The sequence below is a fragment of the Megalops cyprinoides genome, chromosome 1 (genome assembly GCF_013368585.1).
Source record: "Megalops cyprinoides isolate fMegCyp1 chromosome 1, fMegCyp1.pri, whole genome shotgun sequence".
Taxonomy (NCBI): domain Eukaryota; kingdom Metazoa; phylum Chordata; class Actinopteri; order Elopiformes; family Megalopidae; genus Megalops; species Megalops cyprinoides.
Window position 1 is genome coordinate 3,261,025 of NC_050583.1, and position 23,115 is coordinate 3,284,139.

The 23,115-nt window shown below is 42.0% G+C and overlaps 2 protein-coding genes across 4 annotated transcripts; one reads left to right on the forward strand and one right to left on the reverse strand.

The window, feature by feature from the left end:
• Positions 1-2,129: 2,129 nt before the first annotated feature.
• On the forward strand, positions 2,130-4,755 carry LOC118773214 (CMRF35-like molecule 5). Its single transcript, XM_036522056.1, has 4 exons — positions 2,130-2,239; positions 2,704-3,042; positions 3,746-3,823; positions 4,038-4,755. The coding sequence occupies exons 1-4, from the start codon at positions 2,203-2,205 to the stop codon at positions 4,070-4,072; spliced, it is 489 nt and encodes a 162-aa protein (XP_036377949.1). The 5' UTR covers positions 2,130-2,202; the 3' UTR covers positions 4,073-4,755.
• A 2,273-nt stretch (positions 4,756-7,028) lies between these two features.
• Positions 7,029-20,797, reverse strand: LOC118773169 (scavenger receptor cysteine-rich type 1 protein M130-like). Of its 3 annotated transcripts, XM_036521980.1 has the most exons (10): positions 20,700-20,797; positions 18,383-18,421; positions 17,323-17,637; positions 16,020-16,328; positions 12,659-12,687; positions 12,350-12,415; positions 11,760-11,937; positions 10,554-10,667; positions 9,999-10,180; positions 7,029-8,234 (listed from the first exon to the last, which is right to left on the reverse strand). In XM_036521980.1, the coding sequence occupies exons 1-10, from the start codon at positions 20,728-20,730 to the stop codon at positions 8,082-8,084; spliced, it is 1,416 nt and encodes a 471-aa protein (XP_036377873.1). In that variant the 5' UTR covers positions 20,731-20,797; the 3' UTR covers positions 7,029-8,081. The 3 variants fall into 3 exon arrangements, with proteins under 3 accessions (XP_036377873.1, XP_036377891.1, XP_036377882.1); XM_036521998.1 differs by lacking the exon at positions 17,323-17,637; XM_036521989.1 differs by lacking the exon at positions 16,020-16,328 and having other exon boundaries at positions 7,030-8,234.
• Between the last annotated feature and the right edge of the window lie 2,318 nt (positions 20,798-23,115).

Below are 23,115 nucleotides of genomic sequence, written 5' to 3' on the forward strand. Positions count from 1 at the left end.
CCCAGAGCTACAGTTTTTACACGCTATCCATTTATGCAGCTGGATATTTACTGAGGCAATTCGGGGTTAGGTACTTTGCCCAAGGGTACAGCAGCAGTGCCCCAGGTTGGGAAATCAAACCAGCAACCTTTTGGTTACGAGCCCTACTACTTATCGCTATGCTACAATAGCGCCGCAGTCATTCAGACTCCCCTCTCTCTGCAGATCAATGACAGCAGCTCCACACTGGGCACCTTCTGTGGGTGGATCGTGCCTCAGCCTGTCGTCTCCAGCGGTAATGTCCTGACGCTCCGTTTCTCAGCGGACGGCGTGCTGTCCCACCATGGATTCCTTGCCATCTACGAGGCAGTCCACAGTACGAGCCCTTCTCTTACCAGCTCCTTCCTTCTCCAAGCGTCCCCCCCATCTCCCCACTCTCTCCCCCCCTCACTTTCTCTTTCTATATCTTTCTCTCTTCCTCTCCCTCTCCGTCTTTCTCTCTACCTTCACTTTCTCTCACTTTATCTCTCTCTCTCTCTCTCCATATATATATAGCAGGTTACCCGTCTCAAGACGTATGTTTACATGCTTGAAATTTGTCTCAGTATAAATACTGAAGTTGGTGCCTATGTATGAATTTCTTTCCAAAAACAATTTGGTTAAACTGTGAACCGAACAGAACACAAATAGAGGAAAAAAAAAAAATTATGAGGTTGAGCCTAAGAGTCAAGTGACCCACACGGTAACAGTGCAGCAGTAACACCTGTATTTGGTCACCTGTTCAGTGATGATAATTCTGTCACCTTCCACAGGTCGCTCCACAGGACCAGCTCCAGTCACTCTTTCAACGTCGGTCATTTTCTCTACCCTGTTTTTATTACTTCTGCTGTGAGTGATTAAGATACAATAATCAGTAAAGCACTTTCTGTGAAATCTTACTTTCGGGAATTAACAATGTTAGCTTTTCTTTCTAAAGTTATATATTTGTATACAGAAGGTTTCAATATTGTGTAATTTGATTGTTAACTGATTGCAGTGTGCTAATGTTAAAGTTACAACTTTTGTTTTTATTTATTTTTACTTCTTTTTCTTTTTGCTTTCTTTTTCTACTTTTACAAATAAAGGAAACCTGCACTCTGAAGGACTCAGCTCTTTTTTTTCTGTTGGTGACTGCAGGCCCCACGTTCATGTTTTGTATGAGTTATCCTAGCATTAGCACTGCAAGGAAGATAATGCACTTACATTTACATTTATTTATTTAGCAGACGCTTTTATCCAAAGCGACTTACAAAAGTGCATACAGCAAGTATAGCGACAGTACGGGGACAGGATGTGTACAGTTCCACAATGAGACAGTTCTCAGCTGAGAGCAGCATCTGTTTGAGGACACAGTACACTTATATGTGGGACTTGTATTGTCTCCACACGAGCCCAAAGATTATACAATCTTCAACAAATAAACCATAAAAAAACATAGCAAATATACAGTAAAAATGTTCAGACATTACTGTACAGTACGTCCCAGCCCTATTGGAGGATTGCCTCCAAACTCCCTTTTTTGTAAGTGCTCTAAAAGTGTCGTTCAAGGGTTCTTGGACATAGCGAGAGTTAGCGATCGGCTCCCCTGGGGAGGATGCTCAATCCAAGCTGAGCCCCACAGCCTAAAACACGCTCACGGCTGGGCTTTGCCATCAGCTGACCCTGACTGCACAGAGAGCTAAATAAAGATTATATTTATTCAAAGGGAGACTGAACAAATTACCTTTGGAGCTGCCCTTCAAAGCTTTGTTTGAACCCGCATGCACTGTGCTGTCCCTACAATGGTGTCACAGTGTAATGTAGTGGGTCTTTGCAGTGCTGACAGTTACCATGGAGGAAGAACATCTCTGTGTTTAATCCACAGTGCAGGTCCTCAATCTGTGAGACAGTGCACTGTAACGGCCAGCAGGGGGCGCAGTGTGTATGTGAGTGAGGGAGAGCAGAGACAGAGAGGAGGGAGGGAGCTGGGAGAGGGGGAGGAGGAAGAGGAAGAGGGCAGGGCCATGTCTCTCTACACACAGCTGCTGACACTCTGAGCTGCAGACTGATGTGAAGACTGAACTGAACAGAGGAGGAGAGAACAAACTGAGACAGAAAGAGAGAAAGAGAAGGAGAGATACTCTGTAAGGGAAAGGACTGGAGGCACTAGGAATAACTGGGAGTAACTGGGAGCCAGAGCTCAGCATGAGGAACCTCCTTATCGTCACCTTCTGTCTAATAGGTGAGTTCTGTCTGACCACAACACTACTACACTCAACATACTTCACTCAGTATTATAGAGTACTCAACCCATTTCACTCAACACTGAGACTGAACAGAGTTACCCTCAACACTGTATTACTGAGCATAGTTACTGTACTGATACTGTACATTCAACACTGCTTTTTGGAGCACTTGATGCAATTCAATCAGTGTATTCTTTAACATTTTTATATTTAACATTGGGTTGGTGTAAAATGATGCACTTGACACATTTAACTCAATGCTTTATTACTGAGCACCGTTACACTGAACACTGTATGAACACTGACACGTGTAAAATGTATTACTGAACAATTTTACAGTGTCTCTCAGTACAAGGTGCTTTATCTCTGTCACTCCTCTTTGTGTGTTTATGATATTTATATTTTAAGAGTTAAAGAGCTTTAATAATTACAGTGTATGTTCTTATCTTTTTTCTAACAGCTGTGAGGCGTGCACACTCAGGAAAGACCATCACGGCGACAGGGCATGAAGGAGGAAATGTTGAAATAAAGTGTTCGTATTTAACAGGATATGAAAAGAGTTTAAAATATCTCTGCAACGGGGAATGTGAGTGGCCGAATAAAAACATCCAAATTGAAACTGAACAAGGCCAGATTAGGGCACGAAAAGGGAGATTTTCTCTGTATGATGACAGAACAGCGAGAGTCTTCGCTGTGACCATCACTGGACTGACCCTGGAGGATGCTGGGACATACTGGTGTGGAATCAGAGGTCTGCTAATTGATGTCTTCACCGAAGTTGACCTTATCGTTAAAAGAGGTAAGTGTCAGTCATCCTGGATGCCAGCAACACTAAAACAATTTAAGCATTAAAACAGAACTGTCTCAAAAGAGTTAAACACTGTAACACACTAGACAGAGAAATTCTGCCAAAAACCACACAATGCCTTAATAAATGCAGAATGACCAAACAGTTGTGTGCAATAGCTGCAATGTAATCCCAAACAAATATGTTGTGCATGCATATCAATATGCATTTTATGCTTTTAATTTAATAAAGGTGTTTTGAGAAGTCTAATTATCTAGATTTTGTACAATACACATTTGTGCAATGGTAAAAACTCGAGTTTTTAAAACTGTTGCTGTAATTCATGTAATTCACAATTTAAGTAACCTTTATCACTCGTGGTTTTAAAATGCTAACAGCTGCAAATTTTAACTAACACTGCAGAGCTGTTTCTCTGTCCTGATGCATGGAAATGTCGCACTCGAGTAAAGAGGAAATACAGAAGCGTGTGTCAGCAGTAAGAGGATGTACATTTCATGCTGGCTATTTTGGACACTGTTGTACTTCATCTTTATATCTACATTCATTGGCGTGGGCTGACATGACCCCTCAATGTAGAGAGAATGTAATGAACTAACTCTAACTCCTGTTCCCTCAGCTCCTCCTCCTCACTCTGACAGCTCTGCTGCTCCTCTTCCTGACTCTGACAGCTCTGCTCCTCCTCTTCCTCACTCAGACAGCACTGCTGCTCCTCTTCCTCCCGAGGAAGATGCTGCTCATACTGAATCAGGTTCAAGATACTCCTCTGACTCCGGTAAGTGTCACAGCACTAATGCTGCTTTTACAGTGTCTGAGATCACAGGAAAAATTTCCAAATGAGGCCCCCTTCTCCTCTCAAGGCTTTGCTTTGGGCCCCAGATAATTGTCCTGCTCTTCCTTCCAGTCAAAACGGTGGTACAGAAATCCACCCTGCGCAGAACTGAAGGTATCTGTCCAATCCTAATGCTCCTGTCATTCTCTTTGCACAGAGCTCCGAATGATGTGTCTCCGAACAAAGGACTAAGAAAGAGAGAAAGAGGGAGAGAGAGAAGGGGAGAGAGAGGGGGGGGGGTTTCATTCTTTTAATCAATCATTCCTCAAAGGAGATGAACATAATTGACATAACCCTTCCTCGATTTGTGAAATGTCTAAAAAGCGTTAAATATTAAATGTTTTTTTTTTCAACGTGACATGACACCAATCAAATGAAACCCAGGAAAAGGAGAGGTGAAGAGAGGCATTATTTTTATTTAAAGACTTTTTTGTTCCTGTGTTTCTGTTGATCTCTTTGTTATTTGTGTACAGGCCTTAAAATCAGGAATGCGTATTTTCCACACTGATTGATCTGAGTGAAATAACATATAGAATGGACCTCCATAGATTACAAATAATATTTTCAGTTTTTGCCTGATAATTTACTGCACAGTGTTCTTGATAAGATATTGACAATTTAAAAGTGGTTTAAAAGGTTTAAAAGAGGGAGAAAGAATGAGGGTATGAGAGTCCATAGAGACTTGCACTAATGCTCTGTTGTCAGTGCATTGATGCTAGAGTCAGATAGTACCTAAGACAGGTAGCAGTGTTCCTGATATAGGTGTGATGATCACAGACTATCTGGTAAATGAGTTCTGATGTGAAATTAAATATTTTTGTACCGTAAGTTCCATGTTCTTATTGTGAATACTCATCTTATTATCAAGCCATGGTTTGGACATGCAAAAAACATATTTTAACAGTAGCTCTGATGTTTTCTTTTCTTAATAAGCTGCTAATAAAGTTTTTCATTTGAATCCCCCCATGTGAAGCACTTTCTTTCTGTGGACAAACAAGGGCTGCATCCGAATACTCAGTATGCGCTAACGTCGGTTAAGAACCTACCACCCGACCGTTACTGTAGTACGTTCTATGAGTATGCGAGCGAGTAGTAAGGACACAGTTCGGATGTACTCTGCCGCCATCTTACCTGTCCTTTGACCCGGATGTTTACATGTTTTAAAAATCAGCCTGCTTTACTTAGCTGACTGTCGACCTGAGGTAAAATGAAAAGCTAACGTTACGTAACAAAGCCAATTGATTTGATGGCTTAGCAAAGTTGACTACACCGCCATCTTCTTTCTCTTTTTCCCGGGGAATTCTTCTTCTTCGGTTGTTCGGGCTCCAGCTGACTTATGGGATAGCATAGTGTAGTACATTTGCACACTTCAAAATTTCAACAGATGTAGTAAGTCATCCAGGTACCGTTCAACTACAATTAAATGCCTACTGACTGTGACGTACTGCTTTTTGCATACTACACAGTATGGCAGTATGAGTATATGGATGCAGCCAAGAAGTGTTGTGATTGGACAATGTCCTGGTCAGACCTGGGGAGGAGCCAGTTGGTTTTCGGCGGGTGTGAGGTTCTGTGAAAGAAATTCACTGACCGACAAAGCTGAGGAGTAGAACATATCCTGTACTCCTCTGACAGCACCACGCGCTAGCTCAGGAAAGGAAGCAGCATCTTACACCACTTCAACAAGTGTCACCAAAACTGGTTTGGGAAAGAGGGGTGCATGTTTATGGGGAACAGGGGCTCCTTTTGGAGGACAGGACTCAGTACAGACCAGCAAGGTAAACCAGGAAGTTATGAAGAAAGAAGATTTTGACGGTTTCGGGCCATCTATGGGCATGTGTGGCAGCCTGATGAGGACTCTACTGTAGGTGGAATTGCAAACTGATATGTGAGTGTGTGTGTGTGTGTCTGTGTGTGTGTGTGTGTGCCTGTGTGTGTGTGTGTGTGTGTGTGACACAGTGGATTGAATGTCACAGTGGAACACAGCACTGATGCTCACCTGGTTGATGCATTGATCACCTGGTTGATTTCCTCAGCAGGACAGCTCCTGGCTCCTGAGAGGCCCAGGCAGTTTCCAGTGTGAGACTGAGCCCTTTGTCCCGGGCTCAAACCCAGCTGTGTATTGGCGTACTATGACCAGAAGTCCACAGCAGTGAAACATAACTAGCTTCATTCTGCTGGGGATGTTGGGGGCCAAGAGGGAGTTTGTTCGTCTTGTAGCTCATCAGTGACCCCTGCTGGTCAGTTGGGCACTTGCCGTTTGCCTGCTTAAAGCTGAGTATTCAGTATCCTCCTCCAACTCATGTCTGCGCAAGCTTAGCATGGAGACTGCGGTGTGTATAGAGGCGATGGCTGACATCACGTGTTTCAGAGGAAGGCATGTGCTTGTATCACCAGTACAAAGCAAATGCAACTCCTCTCTCAGTGAGACAGTGCACTGTAACGGCCAGCAGGGGGCGCAGTGTGTATGTGAGTGAGGGAGAGCAGAGACAGAGAGGAGGGAGGGAGCTGGGAGAAGGGGAGGAGGAAGAGGAAGAGGGCGGGGAGAGAACTCAACTCATTTCACTCAACACTGTATTACTGAGCATAGTTACTGTACTGATTCGTTCAACACTGCTTTCTGGAGCACTCGATGCAATTCAACGTGTTTCAGAGGAAGACACGTGAGGACACAGCTTCTCTGCTGGCTTTCCTTTGAGTAACTCTGGACTCCCTTAACATGTAATGTGTGTAAATGCCTATCACACAACACACACACACACACACATGCACATGTACACGCAAACACATACACACACGCACATGCAGACGCACACGCACATGCACACACATACACACAAATAATTTTTACTTCTTAAAGAAGCTTCCTTGTATGCACCTCCAAAAGTAAATGCCAGTTCAGTTATATCTATCATAGGGACATTCCATTGTTTTGTATCGTCCAAAAGTATCAGTTGAGTGCCAGGCGATGATATGGTCAGATGTTTAAAAATAAGACAACTGTTGTCTTTAATTTATTTGCGACACATTGCAGACAATGAATACTATTTACTCAAACACTGATCACAACAATAAGTAAAGTTACATGATGATAAAAAATCAATACAAATCAACAATACATAAATGTATAGATTTTAAGCGATTGCAATCACATAGATGTCATGATAAATCAGTTAATATTTCAGATAAAAAGAAATGCTTTCAGTAATCATCAAATTTGTTCTTGTCATCTGCATGGTTAGCTGAGCTGAGAGATGCACATCTGATTACACTGCAGGCGGAGATCATGATTTCATTGTATAAAATCCTGTTCTGTGCTGACATCTGATTGAGTACCATGTAAGACCTGTGTTTCTGGTACATAAAATGTTTCTACATGCTGAGATGATAGAGATGAAAAAATGTGGTTCTTTTTGAAGTAAATGAGAGAAGCCCTGGTAAAAACATAGGCAGACTTCCCTGTTAGACAGTCGATTTTTCATTTACTGATGATATATCCAACATACTGAAATAACAAGCCTCCTGTGAATGTCAAAACAAATGTTGCTATGCAAGTTATTCAGTGGAGAATGAGGGAAGCTCATATGTCCACAATTTGCAGCTGTTGGGTTATATGGGTTAAAAACAGAAGTTCAGGTGTGAGCACCTGTTGATGCAAGGAATAAACACTTATTTTTCAGTTCTCTCCATTCAAGAGGTTTCACTGGGGTGCAGTCAGTAGGGGTTTAGGTCACAATTCTCACTACCTAAAGTTATATATCAGAATAAATCAAAAACTTTCTTTTCCTATCAGCATGGCACCATCCTTGGTGGAAGTCTAAACTCCATCCTCCATCTTTTTCCAAGTATTTCTACACCTTCAATAAATTTGCAAGTCTTGATGCAGGCCAATGCAGTAAAATATTTACTTTTTGGATTAGTTTTGTTGTTTCAAGTCAAGCCACCACTCAACACCTGAGTGCTATCTAAGACATCTAGATATAAAACATATTCCCTTTAGCATTATTGATAAATTTCTTGAATATAAAAGCATATCAAATATAATTTTATTGAGTATTTATATTTACCTAATAAGGACTCAACTGCCTGTGTTAGATTTAGCTGGGGAAGCACATGAGTTAGTGCTGTTACAGAAGTTATTCTATTATTATACCCTTGGTTGAGGCCCACCTTGTTTGGTTAGGTCCTTCCCCTCCTCACCTCAGGTGGTCTGCATGATGAGGGCGAAGGTGGACAGGTGGTTGCAGGTGCACACGGTGTGAGTGGCGTTGGTCTCTGTGAGCTCACAGCCATCCACGATCCACCTGCTCTGATTCCAGTACACACAGGTGAGCTGGCCCTCAGGGTCCACCTGCTGAGAAAGGGAGGGAGGCACAGCACACACCAAATCAAAATCCAAATGATTGATCCAAGATGGCGTTGTGCTAGGTCACAGTGGGTACTCCGGGTCCCAAACAATTGTGCTTTGTTTCGTTAGCATTTACTGATTTCCGCAGGCTGTCTTTAACTACCTCGCTATGTGTACGACTGCCAGACCTTAGTCAAAATCGGCAAACAATGCTGAATTCAACCAGATGGAGGCACGTTGGACCAACTGTGCCGCTTTGGTGTGCTCCGGACACCGGACCGCAAGACCACGGCATCACCGGACAATGGCGACCACCTGGAAGGACGCCGCAAGCTGTGTGAGGAAGCGGAAGCGAGCTGGTATTAATGCTAGGCTAAAAGCTAACTCTAGCCGACCAGCACTCCCGTCTGTTTTCCTCTCCAACGTCCGCTCCGTCAACAATAAACTGGACTACATAAGACTGCTCCTGACCTCCCGAAAGGAGATGAGACACAGCTGTACCCTCATCTTCACTGAGACATGGCTGCACGAACGTAACTCCGCCATTCAGCTGGACGGGCCAACCGCTTTCCGGTCGGACAGGATTGCCACTTTGTCTGGTAAGACCCGCGGCGGTGGCCTGTGTGTTTACATCAACAAGGAATAGTGCATGAAAGCAGCGATCGTCTCTGTGCACTGCTCAGCACTCATAGAGATCTAGCGCTAATACTAATGCCAGGGGGCCCTGGATAAACTCTACGGGAGAATCAGCAAACTACAGATGGCTCACCCCGACAGCTTCTTCACTGGACTCCAGCAACACACATTTAAAGACAGTACTTCTGAAATTCCACCTAAATTCACATAGCCACTTTATGAAAGGTGTAACTGTTTACAATTTACTTGCTCACTTCTGCCTGCCACTTTTTCCATTGTATGTCTTGATGTTTTGTCTGTTTATTGTCTTGTGCATATCTTCACTGACTGGATGTAGCACCATGAGTCTCAGGGAAACATTATTTCAACCTACTACTACTGTATACTTGTATATGGATGGGCTGACAATAAAATCTCTCTTGACTCTTGACTTGACAAATCAATGGGTTCCACTAATGGAAACTGTGGACTACAGGGACTGATACACCATCAAAAGCTGCAGCAGAAGCACTCAGCCCTGGTCCCACAGTCCTACAGGTTCAAGTGTGAATGAGTAAAGACTGAAGTTATTGGACTAAGTGTTATTAGGGGTCATTCAGAAGCCTGAATGGGGAATGTGGAAATGTAGTATTTCGCTTGGGCAGGGGGGTGGGGGGGTGGGGGGGGGATTTGGGGGATAAGTGAGGAGTACGGATGGGGAATGATTAAATAATTAAGTTATTACAGACAGAGGTGTGAATGAAGAGGGACTAAAATTCCTTTAGTTAATGTTAATGAGTAGGAAGGGTGGAGAAGGACACATTCAGTGAGTTATTGGGGGTCAGTGAGGAGTGTGGTGGAGGAAGGATGACAGCATGTTATTGGATGTCAGTGACAGCTGTGCATGGAAAAGGTCTAAAGCTAGTGTGTTATTAGCGGTCAGTAGGAGAGGAGGGGTGGCTGTTATTGTGGGTTAGTGAGAGATGTAATTAGGTGAAGGTATAAAGTTTGTTTGTTTTGAGGGCTCAGTAAAGGGAATGAAAAGGTAAAGACCAAATTTTGTGTTCCCTGGGTATTAATGTTAGGTAAGTATAAGGGCTAAAGTTGGTGTGTTTTTCGGGGTCAGTTAGCGGTATGGATGGAGCAAGGACTCACTGTGAGGTGTCTCAGGGTAAAGTTGACTGGTTCAGGCAGCGTTGTGTTTTTGGTATTGGGGAGGGAGGCAGAGATGACACTGGACATCATGGTCTTATTGGTCTCTCTTTCCGTGTGGAAGAATTCAGCCTTCAGCACATTCTCCATGTTGGCGTAGGCTATGAAGACCACTGCTCCAGATCCTGCAGAAGAGACCAACAGAACCAACAGAAATCAGAAACATACACAGAACACAGACCTTTATTCAAATGTAGGCTTCCCTTCAGAACTTCTAAGGAGCATAACCTACATACATCACCAGTTGAAGTTGCTTGCAGTCTTAATGAGCTATATGTGGTCATGTGTTTACCAACTAACAAAATGATTTTTGACAACATCACATAGAGGTGTTAAAGAGGAAAACGATTCCTTCAAATAGTGAAATATCATATCAATTACATACACTGCAATGTGTGATGTTAAAATGTCAGATAAAAATGGAATAAAAAGATCCAGAAAGACCAGGTAATGAGCAGTGCATTGTGTCATTGGCTGGTGTGTAGATTGTGGACTCACCATTGTTGTTCTTAGCAATGGTGAGTAGATCAATTTCCAGAAGGTTGTCTCTGGCTTTTAGCTGAGGTTTTTCTGCCAGGTTGGCTTCTGGCCCGATGGCAAATGTTTCCACCTCTTACAGAAAGGCAATAAAAATGAGATTGTGAATTTGTTGATTGTAAATGAACAAGCACTGAAAAGAGGCGGGTTCAAAAGATGCTGCCCTTGCATTTCGGGACACAGAGGCGACCAAAGGTAGCGGAGCACAGCACTCTTGCAGGCTTGTAGGCCTTCATCATGTCCTGTATGTACTGGGGGGCTGATCCATTAAGTCCCTTAAAGGTTAGTAAGGTAAGTAGGTCTTGAACTTGAACAGGTAGCCAGTGGAGGGACTCAAGGAGTCTGCTTGGGGAGGTTGAACATCAATCGGGCAGATGCGTTCTGGATAGGCTGCAGTGGTTGGTTGACATATGCCGGGAAGCCAGCAAGCAGTGAGTTGCAGTAGCTCAGACATGACAGGATGACAGTCTGGATCACCACTTGGGCTGAGTATACGGAGGGGTAAGGTCTTCCTGATGTTGAATAACAGGAATCTACACATCCTGGTTGTGGCTGATATATGGTCTTTGAAGCATAGATTTCTGTCCAAAGTTACCCCTAGATTTTTGGCAGCGTGGTTGCCATTACCTTTGCATTGTTCGAATCCCTGCTTGGGCAAAGTATTTACCCCCGAATCGCTTCTGGAAATACCAGCTGTATGAATGGATAAAATGTAAAAATTGTAACTTATAAATCACTACAGATAAGTGTCTGCTAAATGACAGTAATGTAAAGTAATGAGTTATCTCTGCTTTTCTTGTACTGGCTACATGCGGGTGTCTTGGCGGATTGCATGAATTTTGCTTTGATGCTCCTGCATGAGTGGTAAGGGATGTTGCGTTGAGGTGAATTTCACAGCGTAAAAACACCTGAGCCCTCACTCAGCCCTGCCCTGATTTGTCACATCAATCCTCTATTTACTACAAAAAACACACCAGAACCAACATAGCTCTTCCACATATGACATACAGCAGCAGATTACTGGGAAAGGACATCATAGTTGAGATTCAGCCCTGAAGACACAGTGATCTCTGGACCATTGGAGCAAAGGGTCAAAAGGCCAACCAAAAATTGGGCTCAGGTCAGATGACCACACCCACAGGCTCAAGGACATCATTAGGTACAAACCTATTTTTTTGGTAGAGAGGTGGCTGCTGCTCTGGGTTTGCGTGGGCTTCACCAGCGCTAACGCCAGCTTCTCTGGGATCTTCAGTGCAACATCTATCTGCTTCTCTCCCACCTCCCCCTTCCACTGAGACAGCAGATCCACGGCACGCAGAGTCACATTCAGCAACATTGCTGGTGTCTGAACAGTGAGGTAATAACACTGTTATAGCACACTAATAACAGCAACAATGCCGGTAATACACAGTAATAATGCAGCAATTATAAAACTTTAACGTGGCAGTTTAAACTGTAATTATAACATGAGAATGGCATTGAAAAAAATCTATGTATACCAAAACCACGGTGACACATCAGTGACATAAACCAACATGGCTTCTGCCACTTCTTTTTCTACCCAGTGAGACCCTCAATCTCCACAGACACACAGAGGAAGAGGGAGGGAGGGTGGGTGTGGAAGAAGAAGAAAAAGGTAGAGAAAAAGACAGAGAGGAAGCATCCTTCCACTGCAACATGGCTGCCAGTATCTGTGCAGAGCTACACAGCACAGTAAATATGGCAGGAAATACTGAATTCACTTCGGATGGAAGTACCAGTGAGCTGCTGTTGTTGAGCAGATTATCCAGAGAGTCCAGCTGGCACTGCTCCTCTGATTTACCCTGGAAGAGACGACCAAGCAGAGCTGATCATGTGGGGGAGGATTTCTGCAGCTAGAGAGGACGCACAGCCCTGACAAAACTTCTTGCAGGCACACAGTGTTGCGCTTAGACTCATGTTTGAACAATGTGAAATATCACTGATGCAGACAATGCAAGCAGGAGTTTGGTCTCTGGTCCTTTTTCTCACTCTTACTCCCTGCTGTCTGGACCCCAACCTCCTTCCCACAGAATGAAAGCTCTCACCTTACATTCTCCTTCTCCCTCTGTCCCACCTGCAACACAAGTAATACATTCAGTTCAAACACAGCCCTGTCTGTCCAGAGACAGTGAATACAGGTAATGAGGAGGAATGTAGTAAAACCTGGAACTGGAGCTCAGGACTGCACTTCCATTAAGACCCACAAGAAGGACAACCGTGACAACATCACATGACTGTCCCAGGTCAAAAGTAATAAATATGCAGTGTCACACTGTAATCTAAACCATCCTGACAGACTGGCTCTGGGAATTGATCACTGATCATTAATAATTTTCCTATGGGGATCAAAACTAAGTGAAAATATAATTCCAATGAAGAAATCAAGCATGTAACTGATAAATTTCAGTTTTTGTGTCATATTCTGGATGAAAGACAAGATAACCATTGACAGAACAGAATGCAATCACATAGTTGTTAATTCATTTACAAGTTAAGCTGTGGTAATGGCCACAAACCATGTGTGGCACAGTCCTATCCCCCCCCCCCCCCCCCCCCTTCCCCGCTGTACCTTTGTCGAAATGCACAAGTGTTTTCTTTGTACTTCACTGTCTTTAGTTCACTCAGAGTCTTGAAAACTTTGCTGCACTGCTTTTGAACACTGTCATGAGACGCCCCAGATCTAGGCTTGAAACAGTGCTACATACTCTAGACTACAGGGAAAATGACAAACCTGATTGGACCCAATAACTTGCTCTCATCTTGAACCTTATTGTATCGTAGCAGTTGTGACATTTTAAAAGTAGAATTACTGCAAGCCATTAGGTACCACTGTGGTAGAGGAATCGTAAATGTAGGTTCAATTTTCTAATTCTTCAAGGTGGACACAGAGGATTGGAATATAACTACAAATATTACTCCTTTTAAGGAAGTTGATGCAGAAAATACAATATACAAAAGCCAAATAAATTTAGATTTGTGAGAAAAAATGTGTGTGTATGTGTGTGTGTGTTGGGTTAGATTAGGTTAGGTTATCTTTATTATCCCATTAAGGGAAAATGTTTTACAGCCAGGGTTCACATCCCACAGAATACAAAACGAAAACACCGACTACATCGACTATCAGCACAATAATCATAGTACAGTACATAGTAACACCAGCACAATAATCATAGTACAGTACATAGTAACATCAGCACAATAATCATAGTACAGTACATAGTACAGCTAGTACAGGAAATGGAAGTTCATTCCAAGTAAAAAATGTGCCGTTGTGCAAATGTACAATGTACTGAGAAAAGAAAATTCGTACCAAGTGCAATGTGCTAGTGTGCAAATATGCAAGTGTGCCAGTGTACAAGGTAGTTAAATGTATGCAAACCAGAGTGCTATCTGCCATTAAACATATCAATAGCACTAGGAATGAAAGAGACACGGAGTCTCTCACTCCTACAAACAGTAGCCCTGAAACGCTGACCTGAGGGCAATAGCACAAACTCCCTCCGGAGTGGACGGTCTTGACAATCCAACATAGTGTGTGCCCTCCTAAGGACCTGCCTGTTATAAATGTCCAAAAGCTTGGCATGACCTCAGATCTTACTGGCCATATTAACAAGACTTCCAAGTCTGTTCTTATTGGACAAATTTAAGTTTTCAAACCACGCAATACTACAAAAGGTTAAGACAGATTCAATGAAACTTCTGTAAAAGAGAGTCATCATCTCAGTAGAAATGTTATAAGAGTTTTTTTCTCCAAAAATAAAGTCTTTCCTGGACAAATTGTGTTTTGACTCCCATGTTGATGCTACCTCAAAAAATATTTGTAAATATTTTGTAGCTATCCACTATATCAATGTCAACACCTTTTATAACAGTAGGCAGAGTGCTTGGTTATGAGTTCCTGAAATCATTGTTCATGTCTTTTGTTTTTGACACATTTAGATGGAGGAAAGACTCATCACACCAAGCCACAAAGTCATTCACCACCGGCCCATGATCCTGTTCCTCCCCTTCAAAAAGGCTAACAATAACAGTGTCATCAGCAAACTTTAAAATGTGTCTGTTCTTGTAGTTGCTGTGACACTCATTAGAGTACAAGATGTAAAGAAGGGGGGAGAGACAGCAACCTTGAGGGGAACCAGTAGATGAGTAGAGCCAGTTTGAGACAGCACTGTTAACTCTCACACAGTGACCTATCAGTTAAAATGTCCATGATCCATCCAATCAGGTTAGAATCAAGTTTAAAATGACAGATAAGCCTCTCTGCTAGCAGGTATGGTTGGATGTTATTAAATGCCGAAGAGAAATCAATAAATAAGAGTCTAGCATGCATCTTGGGGGGCATCAAATGTGTTGTCTTAACTCCTGGAACATATTTGTACTACTGAACTATGTACTGTACTTCTGAACTATGCAAAATGTCGAGTGAATCAGATCTATTTTGATTAATAAATCATTTACAAAACAGTTTGGACCCTATTTCAACAGTGCAAACATAACATTACAGCACAAGCTGGTGTTAGTAATACTGGCATTTTGAAAATCAAAAAAAAGCATAACAGACGTGTGGAGAACAGGCCAAAAACACTTCTGAGTGAGTGCAACCTGTGTCCTGTTGTTCTCCCGGTAACACTCAGCTTGAAATAGTGTCTGTAGTTCATGTTATTAAAACTTTTCCAAAATTTAAAAATCCCTCTTGTTGAGACCAAGGGTGGCATTTTAAATTCATTAGTTATAATTTATTATTTTAAAAAACCTTAATATAAAATATACAATCAAAACAACCAAGACATTCCATAGCATTCCGCTATCATGTGTACTGTAAATAGATTTAGATCAATTCAATTAAACATTTACATGTTCATGCAGGGTTTTTAATTGTTGGTGTTTATATTTCATAGAATATTTCCGGTATTGTAGAATCTTGTTTTGATGTAGACTCTCTTTTAGTGTGCTATAACTTTGTATTGCTGTGGAGGAGGAGTACCCATTCGATTTTTGTGTCTGAAATCTACATATCCATGAAATAAAAATCCTAAAAGATAGTATATTGCATGAAGACTAATTAAACAATATGCACAGGCCTGACAGTGCAGCTCTTCCCAGTGCCGACTCTTGGCATGGGTGAATTACGTGGCTGCATAGGGCCTCTGTGGCCACCAGAGGGAGCTTTGATGACATCTTTTTTTCAATTTTAAAAGGAAAAAACAAACAAGGGACCCTTTCTGAGGTACCTGTATGCACTGTTAGTAAAAAGGGTTCTAATTTGAACCATATTGGGTTCTTTGGCTTGTTGTTGTGAAAGAACACTTTATGGATCTAGGTAGAGCCTTATCTCCAAGAAGAACTTCTTTGTAACCCTGTGTAACATACACACACACACACACACACGCACACACAGTTTCTCACCTGAGCAGACAACCCCAGCATCCTCAGAGTGATAACACCTTTTATGTACAACCTTATTCTGTGAGCACTCCTCAATAGAGCCCTCACTGCCTGAACACTGAATGTCCCAGATATCCCCGGTCCCCGGTCCAAAGTGGGCATCGCCTTTAGCTTCTTCAGCACTCCCACAGCCCAGCTGTCTGCAGACCACTCTGGCATCATTCATATCCCAATCATCATCACACACCGTGCCCCATTTTTTTTCGTGGAGGACCTCCACTCTCCCAGAGCAGGAATCAGTCCCATTGACCAGTCTGACCTTGAAAACACCTAATGATGACAGAGACAAAGACACTGCTAAAGACTGAGACCTGCCATAGCTTCAGGTTTAGAATCTCCTCTGCTATGAGAGGGGATCATATCATTCATCTGATTGTCCACTCTGAAGTGCACACAGCTTAATCTAAAAGCAAATATTTATTGTGGCAAAAATGCATTCATTCAAAAGCTGATCTGTGTATTCAGCATTGGTGTAACCTGCTACCTCAGAAAATCATTAGTATAACATTATTCCACTTCATTACATAAATCTGTAATATTATGTATGTATTTTCTTCTATGCACATTAGGCTCCTTTAGCATCCTTTAAACTCACACAGGAGCACTGAAGCATGAAGCATCAAATCTGCTGATGCACTCAAATCCAACAGACAAACAGACAGAGGGGACCTGCTCAGCTGTGTGTTCAGAGTGAGGGGCAACCACTGGCTTACCACTGGGTTACAAAGTATGGCAAATGCGGCAGTGAAAACCATGAGAAGCTTAATAACGCTAATGAAAACATAACAAACTGTGTAACGTAACATGCGTGCTACACAGCATAAACTAAGTCACACTGGGGTGCAGTTGGAAATATTTTAAAACTTATGTATGAAAGGGTTAAAATAAATTATCAGTTTTTGTATGCTTTGCCCCAACCATTGCTTTTTTGTGAGGGGCATTGGCCAGCTTCTTGACAGCATGTGTCCCCATATATCCTACCTAACCCCTCTGGTTAGGCTCCTCCTCTACATTTTGGGCCCTTAAATACAGTTTTGGAGCTTTAGCTGATGGGCTACATAGTTTTGAGTAGTGGTGCCCCTGCATTGCTGTATGTTTCTTGTAGCTCTATGCATATGTGCAGCTGAGATAACTGAGAATCATACTACATGAGAGTAAGCCAAAAATACTCTTAGAAGTGGACTGCTTATGTATATAATCAATCACTGTCTGATGGGTCTATGTACTACGTTATATGAATGACAGAATAAGGGGAGGTTCTCACCTGAGCAGACAACCCCAGCATCTTTAGAGTGAGGACAGGAAAAAAGTCCAAACGAGGGGTTTGAGCAATCCTTGAGAGAGTCCTCATGGCCTGAACATTGAACATGACCCATCCAGACTTTCCCTTTCCCCGGTCCAAAGTGGGCATTACCTGGAGCAGACTTAGCACTCCCACAGTCCACCTCTCTACAGACCACTCTGGCATCATTCATATCCCAGCCATCATCACACACCGTGCCCCATTTTTTTTCGTGGAAGACCTCCACTCTCCCAGAGCAGGAATCTTTCCCATCGACCAGTCTGACCTGGAAATCACCTGGTGCTGACAGAGACAAAGAGACCGATAAGGACTGAGACCTTCCACAGCTTCAGGTTTAGATTCTCCTCTGCTATGATCGGGGGTCATATTCAGCTGATTGTCCACTCTGAAGTGTGCATAGCATAATCTGTAATATACTGCATGTATTTTTTCTATGCATGTGGAACTGCACATTAGGCTCCTTTAGCATCCTTTAAACTCACACAGGAGCACTGAAGCATGAAGAACACAAACTGCTGATATACTCAAATCCAACAGACAGACAGACAGACAGACATATAGAGTGAGCTTGCTCAGCAGTGTGTTCAAAGTGGGACAACCACTTCCAAGCAGGTGTTTGGAAAGAAACCGATGAATGTGTTTGCAGCGCAGACATGTATATTAGCAGGAAATTTCGTCACTGCAATTCATTGTACATCAACAGTGGCTGCCTTCCACTCTTACTGTCTGCAATTTAACCATTTTCATTTTCCCATACTTTTCTTCCTTTTTAGTCTTTGCCACCACCTTTGAATCTCCTCTTAGAGTTGTTATGGGTGGATGTTGGTGGTATGGTTATATGTATTTTTTTTCTGGGTTTTTGAAACAATGACAGAGAACGGCTAGAATTCAACAAGTTTAATATTTCATATAAATGTTGGTTACAAAGGTGTGGGGAAACATGTCTAGTTACAAATTGTTCATATTTAGTCATTATGCCTGTGTGTTGAAGAGTGTGCAGTTCCACAGTTAACATACTCACCGATCTGCTCTGACCCCTTCCACAGTACCAGAACACCCCCTGCAGGCGAGAGACAGTAGTTTGGTTGGAGTAAGTTTATCTTAGTTTATCTTTGTAGCCCCACTCCGTACCTAAAGCATGAGTAAGTTTCTGAGCATTAACCCCTTGCTTTCCCCTACAGTGAGTGGGTTTCTCATGCTTTAGGTACGGAGTGGGGCTACCTGGGAGGGTGAATCCAGGCTGGGACACAGCTGTTGTACCCCCACTGACCCCGTAAAAGCCAATTTCCATAAAAAGATTAGGCAGAGATGCCGGCTTTCTGGTGACAGCTATCTATACACTGGCTAACACATTAGAATACACTTTGACTGAGACTCTTTCTCATTCAGTCTAATGGATGAGATTGTTGATGATTGCGATTTGGCTGTTTCCAATCTAATTAACCTAATTAATTAGCTTTTCTTTCTTTCTGGCATGGAAGGACATATTACAAGCATGCCCTCTCGTGTGTTAGAACATTTTTTTAGTCAGATTAGAGAAATAAAAACGATTCTAGTTAATGTTTGGTCGCCGTTGTTACCTTGGTTAAATACCATCACATCTCGTCTGTCCCACAGGTTGCATCAATAACAGACCTTGTCTCCTTACTGAGAGTACAAATATTCTGTGACTTAAAAGAGGAACTCTCTCTCTCTCTTAGATTCAGCTGATTTCTTGCATCTAAGACTGAGATCTTCCCTACTCACATCCCTGAAACTCAATAGCTGATACAGACTGGATGAACACAGCCAGTGAAAAACAATAACAACTGCATGAGATAGGCCTACACCACCTCAGAAAATCAGAAGAATTCACAGTCCAATTTGTAGCATACATACAGCTGATACTGATTGAACATATTCCAGCAGTCTTGAAGCTTGGGCATTTATTGAAAGACAATTCATTTTCGTATCTGAGTGAGATAGAGAGAGCGCTGCCTTGCCACACTGCGTTTGGCTGAGAAAGCAGTCCTGAAGTTTGGAGACCAAGAATCCCCAATTAAACGAAGGAAAATCAGTCCTGAGTGCCAAGACGAGTTCGGATGGAGGAAATTTCGTTAAAATGAGAAGTTAGGATATTAGTCCGTCAAGATAACAGGACCCCCAACAAAGCTGTCCTCAGTCTCCCAAAATAAACATACCGACCTGTGTCCTCCCTGACACCGATGCTGAGGAGGATTCCTGATTTTACAGGCAAGTAATTACAGCCACAGAAATAACTATTTTACCGTTAAAACAGCTAGCGAGTCGCCACACCGTCACACAGTCCATTTTCACACTTACAGGTAAGCAAGCGCCAATGCGCCAGGCAAACCCCGCAGGGTTAGCTACATGTTGTTAATGCAGAATTAACAGCATTTTGTTTTCAGTATTCAGTTCCATATGAAGTAATTACTAGTAGGGTTTACAGAAATGTTAATTACTGTTAGGGCACATATTAGTTTCATAAAATTTACGTGATTAATTATAGGTAAACAGACTACTTGGTAACAATGCAAATCAAAATTACTCTCTAATTTCACAATATTGAGTTAAGTTAAATGGCTAACAATTGTCACCAGATGGTGTCTTAGTAGAAATATTAGTAACTGCAGCAGCATTATCCAGTAATTACACATTAATTTCACCTGAGTGTCTTTAATATTTACCCGTAAGTTCAAATGCTTGAATGTACTGCTTTTACCCCCTCGTAAATGTCAGCTAGATAAAATGTAAAATAAAGTTCTACTATTATTTCTGTGCATTTATTGCAGTTTTAATAAAACTGAACTGAACAAACCACCGTTCTGGTGGCTGTGGAGCCCAGGAGACAGCTGGCCCGCGAGAGATCCCGAGAGAGTCGGGTGAGTCAGTAATCTCACCCTGGCTGCCGTGGATTGGGGGGCCTGCCTCGTCCCATGCTTGGATTTGTTTTTTTTTTCTTTTCTATTTTTCACTCACGCAGCACACAGTTAGGCTCGGCTATCTATTCCCCTTTACAGCCATTTTCAGCATTTATTCTCAAATAATTTAATAGTAGCAAAATGCCAAATTACACAGATGTGAAAATAATATGCTCTACCTATCGGTACAAATAACATAAACACAAGTTCATCAATCAAAGTGTTGAGTGGCATCAGCTCTAGAATCACATTGCAAAAAACCAACAGCAGGAACCAAGACCAGCTGTGAACGGCATAGAGTGGTTTAGCCTAAAACCCACAATGTGTTCTTTTTTTGACAAGCAATTTATACCGTATATCTGCACACGTTTCAGTTATGAATGTACGTAAAAATGAAAAAAAGTGCACTTTACTCACATAAAAGTGTGGAGAAAAAGACAGTTTGCATGTTGGAAAGTTCACACACAGGGACCTCTCACTCTTCTTCAGTAGGAGAGCACTGCAGGGTGACAGGAACAGACTTGCTCATACAGTATGTTATTGTTTCAGTGCGTTATAAATACATGAGCGCTCTGTGACGCTGGGTGTGGCGGGCTCCACCTTACTCTTCTGTCTCTGAAGGACAGAGAAAGGCTAATGAGAGTTCTTTGCAAAACTACGCTTGTGTGCCTCCCACTTGTCATTTAACACTTATTGTGTTTCAGGAACACAGGACTGAAGTATTGCAATGTTTCCTTTTGGTAATAGCCGTGCACATTATATATTTATTGTAAACTAATATTAATTTGCTCCTGGATTTAATCAACATTTGGCCAGAAATCTAACTTACAATTCAAAACACAAGTGTTACTTTCTCATTACAAACAGAATATTTTAAATTTATTTTCATGATTGTTGATGTCAGCAAACCGTAATTGTCTTTAACTTGAGTAAAAGTTTAAGGGCAAAATTGGTTAAATGCAGGCATGACTCATTTTGTGATTAATGCAGAAATGTAACTTAAACATTCATTTTGAACTGTACTAATTTCAAATTAATTTTGAAAAATGTTAACTTTTTAAATGAACACAATAAGAAACACGTGTACAGTATGGTGACTTGAATTACAGATTAATCATATTACATATTACATTAACAGCTGCCAAATCATTTCACACCAACTTGGAATTGAAGAAGGGCAATTTAGAATAATTTAGAAAAAAAATTTTAATTTAATGTTCATCATTTTTCAAAATTTTCCAAGAGTGCCAAAGTGATCACACATGGTAGAAAATGTGTATGTATACCCCAGTTACTCTAAATTAGAAAATGAAATCACAAGTTGTAAACATTTACACAGTCCTTGGTTTATTGGGACAGTTATCAATTATTTTAATAATATAAAACCCCTTAAAAAATACAAAAACCAACAGTGAGGAGTTGTATTACATACATACTTTAGTAACTCCTAAAATAATAAATCTACTAATTGCAAACCGAATGCATTTGTGAATAATTTTACTGCACCTCCCTCACTGAATGATCTTCTCTTCTAGCTAAACCCCCTCCTCTTCCATCACCATGTCTTAGTCCTTCTGGAGGTGCAGCAGAACGCCTCCCTCAAGAGCTTCTGCAGCCTCCTGCTGATCACAGCCAGATCCATGGCTGTTCTTTGGAAGATCCTCACGATCCCGGCCTCCCACAGGACCTGCTTCATGGTGTTAGTGACCCTCTGCTGGAGCTGGAGCTGGAGATTCCTCCAGGAGGGCCATTAGGGGGACACTCTCAGCAATGAGGGAGGATCCCAGAAACAGCTTGTGTAGGGAGATGGAGGAGAACAGAAGAACAGCGTTTGAGGAGAAAGCACTCCACAGCAAACACACAGTGTGCTCCTTTTTCTATTCTGTAATGATGAAAGTCTTTCTTTATGATAACGGTGCCATGCTCTCAGTAAGCTTTTTTAGCCGGAAATCTCTCTATACCGGCCAAGTGCCTTCAGTACATATTGTACAAGGCGCATGTAATGCTTCTAATATCGACTACAACCTGCATTTTCATGCTACCAGCCATCACCCTCCTACAGAAACCACAGCTGTAATGCAGCGGGGTCCAAAGCTGCAAACCCAGCACAGCTGCCATTTTGCAGAATGTGCCAATATGAAATTACCAAAACTCCCCGCACCATGTGCAGTTATGCTACACACCGTGCTTTTTCTCTGGTAGAATTGGGCCCTCAGAGTTATAGCTGTAATTATTATTATGATTATTACTAGTTATTGTCTGCATGATAAATCACAAGCAGAAAGGTTTGCTTATGATGTACTATGTTTGTACGTTTCTTTTGGGGCTGTTGTCAGACTTGTTGCTCCTCTCTGGGTGTAAGTGATAGGAAAGCAGTGCAGTGTGCTGGTAGGAGTGTGGTATGGTTACACCCAAAATTTAACTTCTTCTTTTTGTACCTCATTTTGAAGGAATTGAAGGAAGTGGCCCGTTTCCCTTTTGCAAGCTAAAAGACTGAAAGAATATCTGTGCACTTTTTGCTGAGACGCTTGCACATAACACTTGATAAAAGATAACATTTTGAAACATAAAAAAACAAGTTTGCATCTCAGAACTAATACATTTGAACAAACACCGTACTTGTGCAGCATCTCAGTTAAATGAAACTCTAAAATTAATGTTAGCCAGATAAACATTGGACTGCTGAGTCTGGGGTGTTATCCTCTTCCTTCAAAGTTGTTTTTACTTTCTCTGAATCTGGTTAGATATAAAAACTTCATGCAGAATGCAGAGAATTTAGGGAAGAGGGACTGAAAGGAGGAAGAAAGGAGAAGATGGGCCTGTGTCTTCACTT